The sequence below is a fragment of the Trichosporon asahii genome, assembly GCF_000293215.1.
Source record: "Trichosporon asahii var. asahii CBS 2479 unplaced genomic scaffold scaffold00009, whole genome shotgun sequence".
NCBI lineage: Eukaryota > Fungi > Basidiomycota > Tremellomycetes > Trichosporonales > Trichosporonaceae > Trichosporon > Trichosporon asahii.
In genome coordinates, this window is record NW_014040915.1 from 639213 (window position 1) to 655182 (window position 15970).

General features: G+C 60.8%; 7 protein-coding genes across 7 annotated transcripts; 4 read left to right on the top strand and 3 right to left on the bottom strand.

Annotated features, from left to right (window-relative positions):
* Positions 1–31: 31 nt before the first annotated feature.
* Positions 32–2411, bottom strand: A1Q1_07029 (cytoplasm protein; the record flags this gene model as incomplete). Its single annotated transcript, XM_014327278.1, has 3 exons — positions 32–42; positions 90–1899; positions 1941–2411. 3 exons carry the CDS (start codon positions 2409–2411, stop codon positions 32–34), a joined length of 2292 nt encoding a protein of 763 aa, XP_014182753.1.
* A 773-nt stretch (positions 2412–3184) lies between these two features.
* On the top strand, positions 3185–4706 carry A1Q1_07030 (uncharacterized protein; the record flags this gene model as incomplete). The annotated part of the gene is made up of 2 exons (XM_014327279.1): positions 3185–3199; positions 3249–4706. 2 exons carry the CDS (start codon positions 3185–3187, stop codon positions 4704–4706), a joined length of 1473 nt encoding a protein of 490 aa, XP_014182754.1.
* A 1296-nt stretch (positions 4707–6002) lies between these two features.
* A1Q1_07031 (cytoplasm protein) lies at positions 6003–7588 on the bottom strand (the record flags this gene model as incomplete). The annotated part of the gene is made up of 3 exons (XM_014327280.1): positions 6003–6492; positions 6576–6771; positions 6886–7588. 3 exons carry the CDS (start codon positions 7586–7588, stop codon positions 6003–6005), a joined length of 1389 nt encoding a protein of 462 aa, XP_014182755.1.
* A 1728-nt stretch (positions 7589–9316) lies between these two features.
* A1Q1_07032 (uncharacterized protein) lies at positions 9317–10157 on the top strand (the record flags this gene model as incomplete). The annotated part of the gene is made up of 3 exons (XM_014327281.1): positions 9317–9423; positions 9508–9744; positions 9869–10157. 3 exons carry the CDS (start codon positions 9317–9319, stop codon positions 10155–10157), a joined length of 633 nt encoding a protein of 210 aa, XP_014182756.1.
* A 91-nt stretch (positions 10158–10248) lies between these two features.
* On the bottom strand, positions 10249–11008 carry A1Q1_07033 (uncharacterized protein; the record flags this gene model as incomplete). Its single annotated transcript, XM_014327282.1, has 3 exons — positions 10249–10722; positions 10763–10867; positions 11000–11008. 3 exons carry the CDS (start codon positions 11006–11008, stop codon positions 10249–10251), a joined length of 588 nt encoding a protein of 195 aa, XP_014182757.1.
* A 210-nt stretch (positions 11009–11218) lies between these two features.
* Positions 11219–11924, top strand: A1Q1_07034 (uncharacterized protein; the record flags this gene model as incomplete). Its single annotated transcript, XM_014327283.1, has 4 exons — positions 11219–11282; positions 11440–11447; positions 11518–11775; positions 11814–11924. The coding sequence occupies 4 exons, from the start codon at positions 11219–11221 to the stop codon at positions 11922–11924; spliced, it is 441 nt and encodes a 146-aa protein (XP_014182758.1).
* Positions 11925–12766: 842 nt separating this feature from the next.
* A1Q1_07035 (uncharacterized protein) lies at positions 12767–14258 on the top strand (the record flags this gene model as incomplete). Its single annotated transcript, XM_014327284.1, has 2 exons — positions 12767–13301; positions 13342–14258. 2 exons carry the CDS (start codon positions 12767–12769, stop codon positions 14256–14258), a joined length of 1452 nt encoding a protein of 483 aa, XP_014182759.1.
* Between the last annotated feature and the right edge of the window lie 1712 nt (positions 14259–15970).

A 15970-nucleotide genomic window follows, 5' to 3' on the forward strand; every position in this document is an offset into this window, starting at 1 on the left:
GGCGGTGGCGGGCGAAGCAGGGGCACGCGCCTCAGCGGGGGCCTGCTTGCGAGCCTCGGCCTGACGGCTCTCGGCCTCCTGGATCTCACGGAGCGAGGGGCCGGTCGAAGTGGGAGCCTTGGCGGCCCAAGGAGCAGGCTTCGGGGTGGAAGGCTTGACGGGGGTGACAGGCTCGGGCTCCGCGGCAACGGGCTTGGGAGGAAGCGAGGCGTGGGCGGGAGGAAGCTTCGAAGGGACGGCCTGAGCAGGCGTAGGGGCCGAGATGGAAGACTCGCGGCTGGCGGGGGCGGGCTTGGCGGGAGTAGCCCAGGCGGACTGCTTGGGGATGGAGGTAGCAATGGGCGCCTCGGGCTCCTCCTCCTCCTCTTCGTAGTGCTGCTCCTCAACCGGCTCCTCGAACTCGTGCTCGCTGAGAGCCTCCTGGTGACCCTCGAGAACACCCTCAACAAAGTCGGCCTCAGCCTCAGACTCGGCACCAAGGTCAACGGAAGCCGGAGCGGGGACGGCCTGCTCCTGCTCGGGGAAGTACGAGTCCTGGGCGGGCGCCTCCTCCTGCTGGGGCTGCTGGAACTCCTGCTGGTAGTGCTGGGGCTGCTGCTGCTGCTGCATCATGTGCTGCTCCTGCTCTTGGTCGTGGTGGCCCATGACGTTGCGGAGAGCCATCTGAGGCTGCTGCTGGGGCTGCTGCCAGTTGTTAGGCGCAGGGGCGCCCCAAGGCGACTGGCCAATGGGTGCGGCGGCGAACATGTCGGGACGCTGGTGGTTGACGGCGCCGTACGCGGGGTAGCCCTGGGCACCTCCGGGGCCGATAGAACCGTACATGCCGTTCATGCGAGGGCCGGGCGCGGCGTTCCATTGCTGCTGGGGGTAAGAGGGCGCGGCGTTGAACTGAGGCTGGTAGTAGGGCGAGGTGGCGGTGTGCTGGAAGGGAGAGGTAGGCTGAGAGGACAGGGGGTGGATATGAAGGCGACCGAACGAATCGTTAAGGCCGGGAGAGGGAGCACCAGGGGCGGCAGCCTGGTGGAGTGCAGGGGACGGAATAGGGAGGTTGGGAGGAAGACGGGGGCGAACGGGAGAGAGGAACGGCTGGACGGCGTTGCCGGTCGCTGTCTTGAGCTCGGCCAAGGTCTGGAACGACGTTTCGTTCTGGCGACGGATCGGCAGGTCGTCGTGGAAGTACGAGTGCGAGTACCACTCGTGCATCTGGTTGCCGGTGAAAGGACCCTGCTCCTGACCGTTGGGGTCGCGGTACAGCCAGTTGACGGCGCCAAGATCCTCGCGGGGCTCTTGAACAGGCGTACGGCTTTCGGGCACGGCCGATGACGGTGGCTCCTGGCTGACCTCGCTGAGAGGCTGAGCAGGCTCAGTCTCGGCAGGCTTGTCAGGCTCGGGAGCGCGGCGCCAGTTCTTCTGACTCCAGCGATCGTCCTCAGGCTGAGGCTTGTTCTCCTGTTGCTGCCTGAGATCGCCGCCGCCGAGCTGCTGATCAGGCTGAGCAGAGGCCGGGGTGGTGGGCGAATTGCCAAAACCAAGTACGCCCTCAAAGCCCCCGCTTCCACCGCTGCGAGCCTGGCGCCAGGTGGAGCGAGAGCTCTCGTCGGTGTTGTCGCGGCGGGGCTGGCGCTTCGGAACTCCAGAGAATCCACCACCGACGGCTCCGGGCTGACGGCCACCTTGATGGCCTTCAGCGAGGGCGCCGGAGTACTTGGAGCCCCCGAACGCTCCTCCCTCTCCGCGGCCAAATCCACCGAAACCGGGGCGACCCGTCTGGACGGGCGACAATCCGTCCTTGGGAGTCATTGGGCCACGGCGCGACTGCGAATCGGAGTTTTGATGCTGACCGTGCTGCTGCTGGGGGCGACGCGTAGGCATGGGAGGGTGGACAGAGGTGGAGAGAAGCTGTGGAGGTTAGTGCATGAGACAGGCGCGTGCAGCCTTACCTTCTTCTCCAGCTCGGTCAAATCACGCAAACCGACGGGTTTGGTAACCTCCTTGCTCACGATGACGGCCCCGTTCTCACCGATCTGCATGAGTTCGATGGGCCGCTCCTTGAACTTGTCCTCGTCCCACACGGCGAGGATTTGCTCACGGCTGTAGCGGAACGGGAAGGGCGAAGGATCGCTGTTGCCATTCTGGGCGTCTCCTCCAGCGTAAGGGAAGTAGCCCTCGCCACCGTAAGACGGGGATGCCGGAGTGTGCGTGACGCGCGAATATGACAGCGGCTGGTTTTGGCCGCCGCTGGCGCCGTGGTTCGGGGAACCGGAGCGAGGCTGGCCAAGGGCCGGGAAGGGCGAGGAAGGGATGGGGGCTACCTTTTGCTGGGCGAGGGGCGGAGCTTCGGTGGTAGGTGTCAGAGCCGATCCGGTGGGCTTGATGGGCTTGACCCATTGAGGGGCAAAGTGCATGGACATTCTGAAAGGGGTGTGAGTAACTGGGCTAAAAGTGATGGAGGATGGGTTGTGGGCAAGGATGATGAGGAGCAAAAGCACGCAAAGGAGGTGATGGGGGAGCTGTTTCACGCGAGTTGTGCTAGCACGAGGTGCAGTGATGCATGTTGTGTGTTTGAGGAGGGTCAAGACAAAAACAAGAAAATTGCGCTCCAGGGCCGCGAGACAATGACAGACTTTGTTACGCGTTTGACGAAATAAGGGCTCGCGACGGACGGTCATGCAGCGGCGAGATGGAAAAAAAGAGAGTGCAGAGAGGACTGGGCAATGCTCACGTTTGGGAGGATGAGTTTGGGGCAGATGCGGATGCGTGAGTCGTATGCGTCGGACGAGTCGAGGAGACAAGGGGAGTGCAAAGAGAGAGGGATGGAGAAGTGACGAGTAGGATGGTGCCAGTGGAGGAAGACTCGCCTGAATGAGCTGCTGCTGCACGCTCTGCTTTGCCTTTGGCTGGTGCCTTGGACCAACTTTTGGTTGTGAGTGGCCAGCCAGTCCAGCCGGCCACCGCCCAGCATACGGAGCTCGTCTGCCAGGTACCAACCAAATTGCCCGTCACGTGGCTTTGCTTCCACTCATGCTCATGTTCGCCTCCACCTGTGCTCAACGACTCGTGCACTCATGCACGGCGGTTCGGAGTTTGCCCCGCAGTCCGCCGAGGCAGAGCCATCCTTGTTCACCGAACCCTCCATCGCCGGTTGATTGCAACAACAAAGCCGAGTCCGACTGCTCACCAGACCATGCGTTTCCATGTGGTACGTGCAATCCAGCTACAACGGTAGGGGACTTCAAGCTGACCCACAGTTAGGCATCGGGTCCATCGGGACACTCGTTGCGCACAACTTGCGTCGAGCAGTCCCTTCGGCAGAGGTCAACTTGCTCCAACGACGAGCCAAGAACCTCCGTGGAAAGGGCAAGGAGACCGACAGGGAGCGCAACTTGACACTGGAGGTCCAGCGGCATGGAACCAAGACGGTGTCTTCCGGCTATGTTGTTGACCTGACGAAAGCCGACTGGCCGGGGAAGGAGCACTTCAAGACGGAGCTGGAGGAGCAGGGCATCGCGGTGTCGGCAGGCGGGCCGATCGACTCTCTGATTGTCTGCACGAAGGCGCAGGGAACGTCACATGCCATTGGCGAAATTGCGGACCGTATCCAGCCAAGCTCGGTCATCACGCTTCTCCAGAACGGAATGGGTGTGTACGACGAGCTTTGTGCCAAGTACTGGCCGGACCCGGGACTACGACCGCAGTTCATTCTCGGCACGACGACACACGGTGTGACTCCTGGAGAACGGAACGGCTCGATTCTGCACATGACCAAGCCCGGCGATGGAGCACTGAAGCTCGGCGTCGTGCCGGACCCGCGAGGGAAGACTTCGTACGACCGCTGGCTCTGGGGCTCTGCGGCGAGCAGGATACCGAGCGTCGGCCAGCCGATTGCCCCGACGTACCCGTTGCCGAAACTGAACGCCGAGCCGAACGTGCGGGAAACACTCAACGCATTCCTCTCCATGACGGAGCTCAACCCCGAGGTCCTGCCAATGGCAAACCTGTATCACGAGCTGCTGCTCAAGGTCGCGGTCAACGCCACGATCAACGCGCTGACGGCCTCCCTCGGCGGCGGCTTCATGCGCAACGGCGACCTTGTACGGTCATCCCCCGGCTTCCAGCTCATCAAGCAGACGGCCGCCGAGACGAGCGCGGTGCTGCAGGCGTACCTCCGCAACCTTGCCGGCGGCCATCCGCCAGAGCCCGAGGTCATGCGTCTCTTCTCAGCCACGAGCCTCGAGGACCGGATCAAGTCGATAGCGACGCAGACGCAGGACAACACGTCCTCGATGGCGATGGACGTGAAGGCCGGCCGGGACACGGAGATCGACTACATCAACGGCTTCTTCGTCGCGCTCGGCACAAAGCTCGGCGTGCCCACCCCCCTGAACCGGATGCTGGTGCAGATGGTCAAGCTGCGTGCCGAGATGGCAGGCCTGGGCAACACCTTCCTCCCCCCGATCGTGGACGTGATCAAGCGCCGCGAGCGGAAGATGGTCAACAAACAGGAGGAGAAACTGGCCCGCCGCGCGCTCAGCCTCGAGGAGAAGCGCCTCAGCCTCGAGCGCATCGAGCAGCGCGAGAGCGAGCTCGAGAAGAGGGAGAGGCGCCGCGCGCGCAAATCGGCCAAGCGGCAGAAGGTAAGGGAGCAGGAGGCCGCGCGCAAGCTCGCCACTGTGGAGATGCCCCCGGTCGTCATGAGCTCGAAGTAAAGCACGACGCACTATCTCACTTCTCATATCTGCATCTTAGATCATATATTGTACAAGTAGCATTCCTGCATTTGCATGCAATTTCAGCACAGAGTCGGCGCCTAATGCAGCGCCAAATGATGCGCCGCACCCCACTGTGACCACAGCGCTCGCACACAGTGCGCATTCCAGTGCAGCGCGCACAAGCGATCGATGATCAGGTGACTGTTCTTCTGTGCCTTGACGCGGATTGCGGAGGCAAGTAGTTTGGGACGCCACCCATGCGCAGTCGCGGGCAGTGCTGAATGTGCCTAATGCATAATGCAAAGCGAGAGTGTCGTCTGTTCGTACTCTGCGCACGGCTCTCTTCAACGCCAACACGGATTGCAGCGGAGGTCCTGCAGGCACAAGAGTGCAGATCGCGCTCTGGCCTCTTCATCAATAGGTAGATAGCCAGGAAGAGACCGCGATCGAGATTGACATAGCTCGACGCTTCCTGTCCACCAAGTGCCATCAGCTATGAGTGGCAGCTTCACGACGGACAGCCAGAGTGGGACACATGCCTCGCTGATCTGCACAGCGTTCCGGGCGCCGAGACACACGTTCCCTCCCAAGGTTGCCAGTCTAGGGTGCTGGAACGCTGGAACCCAACACCTAGACACCTGTCACTCGAGTCTAACCCAGTTCTGACCGCCGGCTCCGCTGGTTCTCCCGTCGTGTCGCATGTCGGACTGTAGGATGGGACCCCCTTACGTTTCATCCCTCAAAATCTGCTCCTCCCTTCTCCCCTATGCTGCTAGCCCTGCTGCTGGCGTTGGCACGGGTATCTCGCTGGTACGCTGGATACGCTGGACAGCTGAACGGAAGCCTAGTGGGGAGGGCACTACAGGCACAAGCAGACTGCACGTTCGATTCTTTCCTTTCCCGGCTCACCCTACGGGCCCTGCAGGTATCTCTGCAAGCGGGCATCAATACCCTCGTCCTCACCATGCACGTCATGAGTTGCCACCTGGCTTCCTGACGGCTTAGTGCGATGAATGAGGCCCATGCACACGCCGCAGCACTGACAGAGCTGCAGAGGTGCGACACGGGTATCACCTCCACATGTCGCGTCAGCTACCCAGTAGCTCAGCCGTTACTCGGCCGTTGGGCCAAGTACAAGGGCAGCGACCACCGCAGCAGAAAGCGTATGCATAAGCGTCCATTTGTTCGTACAACGATGAGAGAAAGGAAAAGCGGGGCAGGACAGAAATGAGAGAATCCGAGAGTACCGGTACCAAATACCTGTAAAAACGAGCGACCGAGACGAGAGCACACCTAGTCCGAGCGCACGCCCTCCTCGAGACTGTTGCGAGCGAGGAAGGGCTGCTCGTCCTCTGGCCCGAGGCCGCGCTCGCGGTCCCGCGTCTCGTCCTGCGCCTTCTTGATCGCCCGCTTCGCCAGGTGCGTCAGGTACACGAAGAGGACGCCGCAGAGCACGATGCCGCCCCACGTCATGGCGACCTTGAGCGTTTCGTGCTGCGAGTCGGCCTCGTGCGGTTCCGGGATCCGGTCCTCGTCCACTGGCGTCGCGCCGTAGGCGGACGAGAGGTCGTGGATGCCTGCGCCCATCCAGGTGTGCAGGATCAGCTTGCACAGGCTGATCGCGGTGCAGGCCGTGTACGTCTTGAGCGAGAGCGAGGGGGCGGACGCGAGCACGACGTTGAGCAGGTTGTACGGGTACGGGGCGATGCGGATGAGGAGAAGCAGGTGCGGGTTCGCGGGAATGATCTGCAGTAGAGATGTCGCGGTCGGTGACGAGGCCAGGCTGCGATGGTCAGTTATCAATTCCAGCAATCAACTCACCTTCTCGTGACGGCGTCCCGGAGGACTGTTCGGGACACGACAAACACGACGACGGCGCCGACCAGACTCGCAACATAGCTCGCGATGAACCCATACCACGCCCCGAACGTGTAGCCGGACAGAACGATCAGAGTCGAATACAGCGGGAGCGGCGGGATGGTCGTGATGAAGATGAGCACACCGAACACGACGAGGCCCTGGTAGCCCATGTCGTGCAGGATCTTGGAGAGGTGGTCGAGGGCTGCGGAAGGTGTTAGCGAGAAGCGCGCACGCACACAATTCAACTACACAGCCAAGGAAACTGCGGACATATGGGACCGCAGACGCCCCGACTGCTGCGCATTCTTGGACTCACCGGAAAACAGCTCGCCCTTCCAAAACGCGGCGGCGGCGATGAAACCGAGCGTCGTGAGGACCCAGCCGACGATCAGCCCCCGCCCGAGCGCACCGCTCTTATTGCCGCAGCTCAGGCGGTCGCGGGCTGCGCGGAGGACGAGGCGACCGACGGGTCGGGACGGCTGGCCGTGGTGCTCGTAGGCGTTCTGCGACGCGAAGCGCGGGTACTGGTGGTCGACGGTGACGTTGTGCGACCACGCAGGCGGGAACACGGGGGTCTGGGCGAGCGGGGTGCCGGTCGACGAGCTGCTCGAGGACCGCGACTTTTCCTCAAACTCGACGGACAGACTGCGCGAACTCATGGATGCCGGGCGGCTTAGCCGTCTCACTTCGACGCTGGGCCTGTGCTCGGACAGCGACGCGCGGTGGTGGCCGCCGCCATTAACGGGGGACGTTCGTGATCGCGGGCCCGACGACGCAGGCAGGTGGTGGAAGTTGTAGTTGTCGTCCGTGCGGTGGTGCAGAAAGGTCGGGCGCTGGGCGGCGGACGCGGGTGACGGGGAGATGGGGGAGGAGTTGATGGAGTCGGGAATCGTAATGGCGAAAGGGAGCCTGTTGGCTTTGTTTGGCTGTGAGTGCGGCTTGGTCGCAATCGAGGCCATTTGCACCGAGCCATTAGGCCCGTTAGGCCGGTGCGTGGTGGCGGTGACAGAGGACACCATGGCGTATGGTGCGCTGGCGTGTGTATGGGGTGCTGCGGAGTAGAGCAGAGCTGTGCGGTAGTGCGAGGCGAGTGTGATTTCTGGGTCGTCTACCGCCAAGTCATGTTAGAATGGCCTGGGAGGGGTGGAATGTAGGAACGTTTGAACAATCGGTCCGGCGGCGAGCAGACGGCGAGGGCGGTGGAAGGGCGCAGCGAGAGCAGAGAGGTGTGCAGACAGAGGTCGAAAGTGAGTGTGAGCGAATGAATGGCGTAGGAAACGTGCAAAGTTAGTGTGATGGTGTATGCGAGGAGAGAGAGAATGGGAGAGAGAGATAGTGCGGGATGGAGTGTGGTTCTAGTGTGAGATGACGCCTAGGACAAGTGTACAGCCCATGGCCGTGATCCCCACGATCCACGAGCGGCGGCGTGCGCTGGTCCACTCTGTAGGCATGCAGGTCCAGATCGGGCCAAGCTTTAGCCAGTTGGGCCAGCCAGGCCAGCCAGGCCAGTTGGGGGGGTTGGGCGCGGTTGGGCCATTGCCATGCGCCTCTCCGCAGTCGATCATCCAAACCCAAGATGGTCCCGCCCGTTGCCACCCCTTACCCTCTCTGTTCGCGCCTGCCCTTTGACCCCTCGTAGCCCTCAGCCAGCTCAGCCCCTGTGCGTACCCGGTACCCCTGATCCGGCAAGCCGACAACGCAACTGTGCTGTGCATTCGGCGCCGTCCTGCGCTCTGCATGCTCTGCAATGTCTGTATATCTGCATGTGTGTACAATGGACTGCGCAAAACACTCGGACAGCGCGGACACTTCGGTTCGGGATCTCGGCATCGTCGCCAGAGCCGCTGCAGCCTATCATGCCGTACGTGCCGGACTGGGTTAATGGATTCTGCCGTCGTCGGCGTGCCGACCCTGCCAACCTGAGTTGGCCTGAGTGAGCATCTCTCCGCGCCGCACCATTGAGTCGCCCATGTCCCGTTCCTAATCCGTTCCTGCGCAGATCACAGGTTAGGACGTCGTTAAGGATAGTCTGCAGGATAGATGCCAGGATAGATGCCAGGATGATGCAGGATGCGTCCGAAATTTTTCTGATTGCGCGCGTATGCGCGTGCAGATGAGCACAGATTGCTCCGTGTGCGCAGCCACGGTCGTTGATTGATGCAAGGGCTGGGCCGAGCGTCACTCCTCCCTACTCCCTGCCGCTGTTGCATTCAATGTGCGACGGAGAACTGTCACATCGGGCACTGCGTGCATATACACCCAAGCGGCGTCATCAGCGCCTCCAGTAGCGCCCACCAGACTGCCCGAGTAGGCCGAAATGGACTCAAGGATGCGCCGAATAGCACACCTGGGTCGCATCTGGGTCTCCATACTGCAGAGCATGCAGAGCTAGTCCTTGCCGGAGACTGGCCTGGAACGTGACCAGACCGTATTACTCGGGCCTCGACATTCGACGCCATATCCCACTGCTCGTACTAGCCCGCAGCCATTTCCTAATTCGCAATTAACCCTGCGCATTCACCCCTCTTATAATGAGGGATCATCGGAGAACAGCGGCGACGCCACTGAGGTTCGCTGACTAGCTGACTCATGACGTCGTAGAGCCAGAATTTCGTCCATTTCCTGCGCGCGCCGCACTTCCGAGTATTCGTTACATTCGACTTCAACGTCTCAACAGCCAAGTCTCGCTTCGCTCGACACCGCCTGCGCTCGTTCACCTAGCTCACTCGCTCGTTACGCTCGCGACTATGAAGGACCACCCCCACCCCCACCTCCAGCCTGAGGATATGGGCATCGAGCACCCGGACGCCGCCGAGGAGGATTTCATGGAACACGCCGTGAACCTGGAGTCGAGGTGAGTTTGTCTGCCTTTTGGTCTCCCGCCTATGGCTAGTCTCAATAACCCCATGTTGCAAACCCCGGTAGTTTTCCAAGAGAGAAAGACCCACGGGTCCAACTCTCAGTTGCCGAGTGCACCAGCTGACAGCAGATTCTACAACGAGGGCTACGCCGCGGGCCACGCCCACGGCAAACTGCACGGATTGTTTGAGGGCCGGCAGCTCGGACTTGAGAAGGCGTGGGAGATCTGGGAGGAGGTCGGGTTCTACGAGGGCTTTGCTGCTGTTGCTGAGCGCAAGCTGGCGACGTCGGGCGGGTCGGGACGGAAGGATGCCAAGTGAGTCTGACACCTCTCTTCTCTCTCCTTTCAGATCTCTGAGCTCCGACTGAGCCACCTTCTGAGAGAGGGGGAGGGTCGGAAGGACGCCGAGCCGGCGAGAGAAATTCCGCGCTGACCCCAGAACACAACTGCACATTAAAACCCTGCGCGAGCTCATCTCGCAATTCCCCACCACGAACCCGACACCAGCGGGCGGAGAACCAGTGCCGGAGGACGAGGGGCCGGATCTTGCCTCGCTCATGTCCCAGATTCGCGCGCGGTACCGTCTCCTCTGTACCAGTGTTGGCGCGCGACCCCGTCTCGTCGCCGTCAGCAAGGACGGAACGGACGGCGCGCTGCCGTCTGCTGGCGTCGTGGAGGGGATTGAGGGGCCGATGAAGGGCGTCGACACGCGGCAGCTCAAGTTCTAGACGCAGAGCGTGACTGAGTAGCTAATCTGTACAATATGCATTCACTGGCACTATGGGTAACTCGTCGTGTGGTAGCGGGCCATCGCGCCAATCATCGGGCAATCTCCGCGGCGGGCTGCTTCGGCGCCTCCTCCTCGACGGGCGCGGCGTCGACAAAGTCGGGCAGCGCAGTCGAGTCCTGGAGGTACGACGGGGCCTCGGTCTCGCCGATATCGTCGTCGAGCCCGAGCGCGTCCAGCTCGGCCTGGAGGTCGTCCTCGTCAATCTCCTCGGGGACGCCGTACGAGCGGCCAAGCGACTCCTGGATCTCGTTCGCCTGCTCAATCAGGTCCTCCATGTCGTAGTGGATGCTCTCAATCTTGTCAATGTCGATGCCCTTGTACTGCTTCTTCATCTCCTTGTTCGCGACGCGCATCGCGTCCACCGTCGTCATCGTGTTCTTCAGGTTCTCCGTCGTCATCGCCGCCTGCTCCATGTTGAACGTCTGCTGCTGCAGCGTGTTAAGCTGCGTCTCGTACATGCGCTTCTGCTTCAGCGTCCGGAGAGCGCGCTGCTGCACTGCTGTCTGCGAGGTTAGCTCATGCGAAGGTGATACTGGAGCTCACCTTGCCAGGTCCATCGCGCAGCTTGGCCATCTGTGCCTTGTACGTCGCGAGCTCGTTGTCCAGCTTCTTGATCTTGACCTCGATCGTGCCGATCCGGCTGTCGGTCTGTCCTGTCAGCTAAAGTCACAGCTCGACTAGCTCACCGAGTTGATCGCGTCCGACAGGTTCGGCTTTGGCTTCGACTTGTTCGTTCCGAATATCTGCTCGTCAGCTTCACCTGGAAGGTCGTGAGCTCACCCTGTTCATCGTGCTTGGCTGGAAGTGTGCTGGACAACGAAGCGAGGAAGCCGTCATGTACGCGGGCGTCATCGCGGTGCACCAAAAGGGGAGGACGGGATAAGCCGCCGGGTGGCGAATGCGGGGTCTCCGCGTGATCGACTGGCAGACACAACTGGTCACTCTGAAATGTCGTTACTCTCGACCTTCCTCGACACCGATAATAGCGATGACACTGCGATGACAGCCGACGAGCACCTGATCCTCGTCCAGCAGCTTCTTGAAGACTTCGGAAGAGATCCTAGTACGCTCTCATCTTACGCAAACTGTAGCTGACGCCAGACTCTGACTCCGTCCTCCTTCATCTGCACGCACTCTTCGGGCCTTCCCTCGTTGCAGCACTCCAGCTGGTCGACGATAGAGATGGTAAGCTGACCCACTGTTAAGGAGCTGAACATCAGTCGTCCGGGTGCGTCTCCCAGGCGGTCGGGTGATCTATCAGGTAAGTTGCGCTGCCAGTGTGCCCTAACTTGCTTCAGGTGTCTTCCTCCACAGGAGCTCCGTACACAATCTACCTGGACCTTCCTTCGAGCAGCAATGGGAAACCTGCTCCACAGCCCGACGACAAGCCCGGCAAGAACATCGAGACAGCTCAGGACACCGAAGCTGAAGCTGCACTGCGCGCGACGCCCTCGACAGAAGCAACCATCACACAGCACGCTTCGAAGCTGGGACAGATGTTCTGCCCCTGTCCCGGATTTGCCTATCAGTCGCTTCTCACGGACAAAGCAGAGATGGTGAGTTAGCAGAGTTCTGTGCTCAAACTGACGCCCAGTGCAAACATTTGCTGGCGGTGTTACTGGCGTTCTACGCCGGCAAGTTCGTAGACACCGACGTCGGCGTCCCCGCTGTCGTGGGTCTGCTGAATCTGGCTCCCGTGCAGTGAAGCTGCGCAGTCCGGATTAGCTCTTTCTAGGCCCGCTCGAATTCCTTGTTCCGGGCACGCGGGCACGATCGCTGCTCGAAAATCAGTCGCGCAGGACGGGACGCCCATCCGTGTGCGGCTTCCATCGCTTATGTTGTAACACTTCGGCTTCATGCATGAACAAGTCTGAGACGCACGCGTAAGCATCGATGCAATCTGACCGCTCGCCAGTGTACATCGCGCTCGTGCCCTGCGCAGAATCCTTTGGGTGTGCATGCATTGTTTGGGTCAGACGGGGTCGAATGGAAGCCAACAGGGGGCGCCACGGTGCGAAGTACCGCGGGACTTGCCGGATGCGGTAAGTGGCCACGCGGATTTGCCCCCGAGTCGACACAACAATGGTCCCCCTGGTGTGAGCGAGCGTGCGCCTGCGTTGGCTGGTGGCCACCCGCCCAGCTGGTCACCTGCGCCATGCGCCCTGCATGCCTAGCATGCCTACCCGTCGTCCCAAGCCCCCTCTGATCCCTCTGATCCAGGCAACCAGGCATCCAGGATCAGGACTGCATCACACTCTCACTCCTCCATCCATAGCATACCACCATCACCCTCGACTTCTTTCATTCTTGTGACAACGACCACAATACGTTTCCTGTCTTCCGCCCACCTGCATTCGACCCTCCCTATCCTAGACACACCCAAACGTTAAAAACACTCCTCCCGCATTCTTTTCTTGCCGCTCGTCCACCAAGTGTTGTGTTTATACCCTCCTTCGCCGCCCAACAAATTTCCAACGACACCGACACCTCGACGAGCCGACCAGCGACCTCACGACACACGACTCTCGCACATGCTCTAAGACGAAAATGGACCCACCCGATATCACGGGGCTCTCCCTCAGCAGCCAGCGCACTCCGCCTCGCGCCGCCTCTCCTGCCCTTGCCACCCCACCTGCTCCGACCAATGCTACCCCCGGCGCCGGTCTGCAGCTGGACATGACGCTGGGCTCGGCGGTGCAGGCCCTCGTCCACCACCTTGTCCAGCCCCTCGCGGCTCACTACTCGCACTCCCAGCTGATGACCTTGCGCCAGCGCCTGACCAAGATTCTCACAAAGGCGTACGAGCCCTCTTGGAACGAGTCCAACCCGCACCAGGCATCCGGAACCCGTTCTCTTATCAGTGACCGGGTCCATGGTCTACCCCCTCTTCTCCGTGAGGCCGCCGGTAAGGACATTGACATCCCCACTTGGTCCAAGGCCATCTCGGCGTCGCACCGCAAGCGCGCCGAGGGCGAGGACGAGTCGGAGTGGGAGGTGTGGTGTGATCCCGGTATGGTCGTCTGGCGATGGGGAGGCTGGGGATGGGACGAGCCCGAGTTTGACCCGATCAGACGCCCTCGTGGTGAGTAAACAGTATCTTATCTATAGACTGACGGGCGTAGAATCATTCCACGTTATCTGGCAGGCCGCTCCCACGGCATCGTCGGCCCCCGCCGAATCGAGCCCCCATGTCACCCCGGTCCGCACCTCGAAGGCTATCCCGATCAGAGCTCCCAGCCTGCTCGCCTTCCCTCCTACCCGCAGCGAGGGCACCCGCTCCCCCTCGCCGCACCTGCTGTCTGCAAACAACTCCCCGAGCCGCCCGTCTTCGACCCAGCAAGACGGCGACCTCATGCGTCATTCATCACGTAATGTGTCGTTCACTCGTCCCAACGGCCACAAAGGCTCGGACAGCACCAGCTCGCGCAGTTCAGACTCGAGCGACACGAACTCGAACTCACACACCCAGCTTCTCACTCCCGCGTCCCGTCCCGGCTCCGCCGACCTGCTACCTTCGGACAAGAATGAGCAGGTCAGCGAGAATGAGGAGGAGCACGCCAAGCGTGGGCGCACCACTTCGCCTACCCAGACCCGCCCTTCTTCGGCCAACTCCAACGGTCCCACCGTCACTCCCTACGACGGTGGTAACGTGACCGTTCTCGGCGGCGGCACGAAGCTCGGAGGCTCTCGCCCCTCGTCGGTGTACGGCTCTCGCCTCGACCGTACCCGCTCGCCTTCGGTTTCGATCGCCTCGCGCGCTCTTGGCAACGCGGTCGGCCCCAACTCGAACGGAGGCACGGCTACCACGGCTGCAACCACTCGCAAGCAGCGTACGCGTCGCCGCATCATCCCCACGCACATCGGCTACTTTGGGCAGCCCGGGGTCGGCGCCCCGATGATGGGTGCGTTCGGCATGAATCAGCCCAAGCCCTACTCGTGGCCCCACGGCCAGCCTGGGGGACCCGGCCTCGGCGGCGTCGGTGTCGGCGTCTCCCCTCCTCCTGTGAACGGCATGCCCATCGGTATCAAGCGCATCTAAGACCATCCAACAAGTCAAAAGCATATTTCATTTCTTCTATCAAGTGTCAACCTCAGCAATTACTCATTGATTCGATTTCCTTATCTTTCATCATCTATCTCTTTTCGACATATTTCGTTTTCGCTCTTCTACGTTCAACCAAACCAAAACATTTCTTCACACATTTCTGTCTTTTCTTTTGCAATACTTCACAGTCTCAGCAAATGCATAGTGTTCTTCAGGACCTTATCGTGGCGGTGCGTCTGGATTAGGGCGGAGATCGAGGAGGGTTAGGGATTGATGAGTGCCATGTTGTTAGTACCTGAGGTTCGAGGAGCTGCGTGAAGGTATCTGCCACATTGTGACGCATTCGGCAGCGGCTGATAGGGGCTTATCTAGGCCCCGCTTGCATGCGTGCATGCCGGATGAATTGAGTGGGGTGCGCGGTATGAGAGGGGAATACCGCAGACTTCAAAACAAAGAAAGTTGCGGCGAGGGCGGCGAGGAAGATCGGTGAGTACATGACTGGCATGACCGGCCGAGTCCGCACTTCCGCAGGTCGGTCTTGCGAGGGTGTGCTGCGGTGATCAGGAACGGCGACCGTTTGAGGGTGGTTTCATGGCCGCAAGTCGCAGCCTGCCTATCATACGCTGGTGCGACGGAAGCCTCGTTGGCGGCGCCCCCGATCTTCGCCATTCTACCATCGTCGTTTGCTTTCGAAGTCGAGATAGTATAATAGACGTATACGCCAGGATTAGCACAGCCGTAGCATGCTACATCGATGTGTCCGCACATGAGCGGGTATCGTGGATGCCGCTCTGGGTCTGCATGGGTTGTTGAGCCCTGTGATTGCACAGCAATTAGAGGGTCAAGAGCAGGAGGAGAGTTGAGTGAGTACCCTCGACCCTCAGTAGTTCTCACATCCGCAGCCTTCTTGTTCGGTTCTTTCCCTGGCAATTATCTATTTCTGCCGAGGCACATCATACCTATCCCGTGCCCGTGTTCTAACAATGGTCCGGGCTGATGTCACGATGGACAGGTCGCCGGTGCGGGGTCTCCGTTGAGGTTTTCGGAATACCGCAGACTTCAAAACAAAGAAAGTTGCGGCGAGGGCGGCGAGGAAGATCGGTGAGTACATGACTGGCATGACCGGCCGAGTCCGCACTTCCGCAGGTCGGTCTTGCGAGGGTGTGCTGCGGTGATCAGGAACGGCGACCGTTTGAGGGTGGTTTCATGGCCGCAAGTCGCAGCCTGCCTATCATACGCTGGTGCGACGGAAGCCTCGTTGGCGGCGCCCCCGATCTTCGCCATTCTACCATCGTCGTTTGCTTTCGAAGTCGAGATAGTATAATAGACGTATACGCCAGGATTAGCACAGCCGTAGCATGCTACATCGATGTGTCCGCACATGAGCGGGTATCGTGGATGCCGCTCTGGGTCTGCATGGGTTGTTGAGCCCTGTGATTGCACAGCAATTAGCGGTTTGGCATGCAGGGATAGCGCCATTCGATTTATGCTTCGCGTCAAGGATCTTGGCTTGGCTCTAACAATGAGCAAGGCATGCAAGCAAGGCGGTGCGGAATCAAATGCCCAGTGGCGGCGGTGACAGGTCTCAGGTCGGACAGCGCGCACCGGCAGACGCAGAACCCCGTCGTACGTCAGAGCTAATGTCAAGCCGTGACCTGTCCTGACCTTCCGAGGAAGGTCCTTCCTTTGTAGTTTGTTAGTTTTTA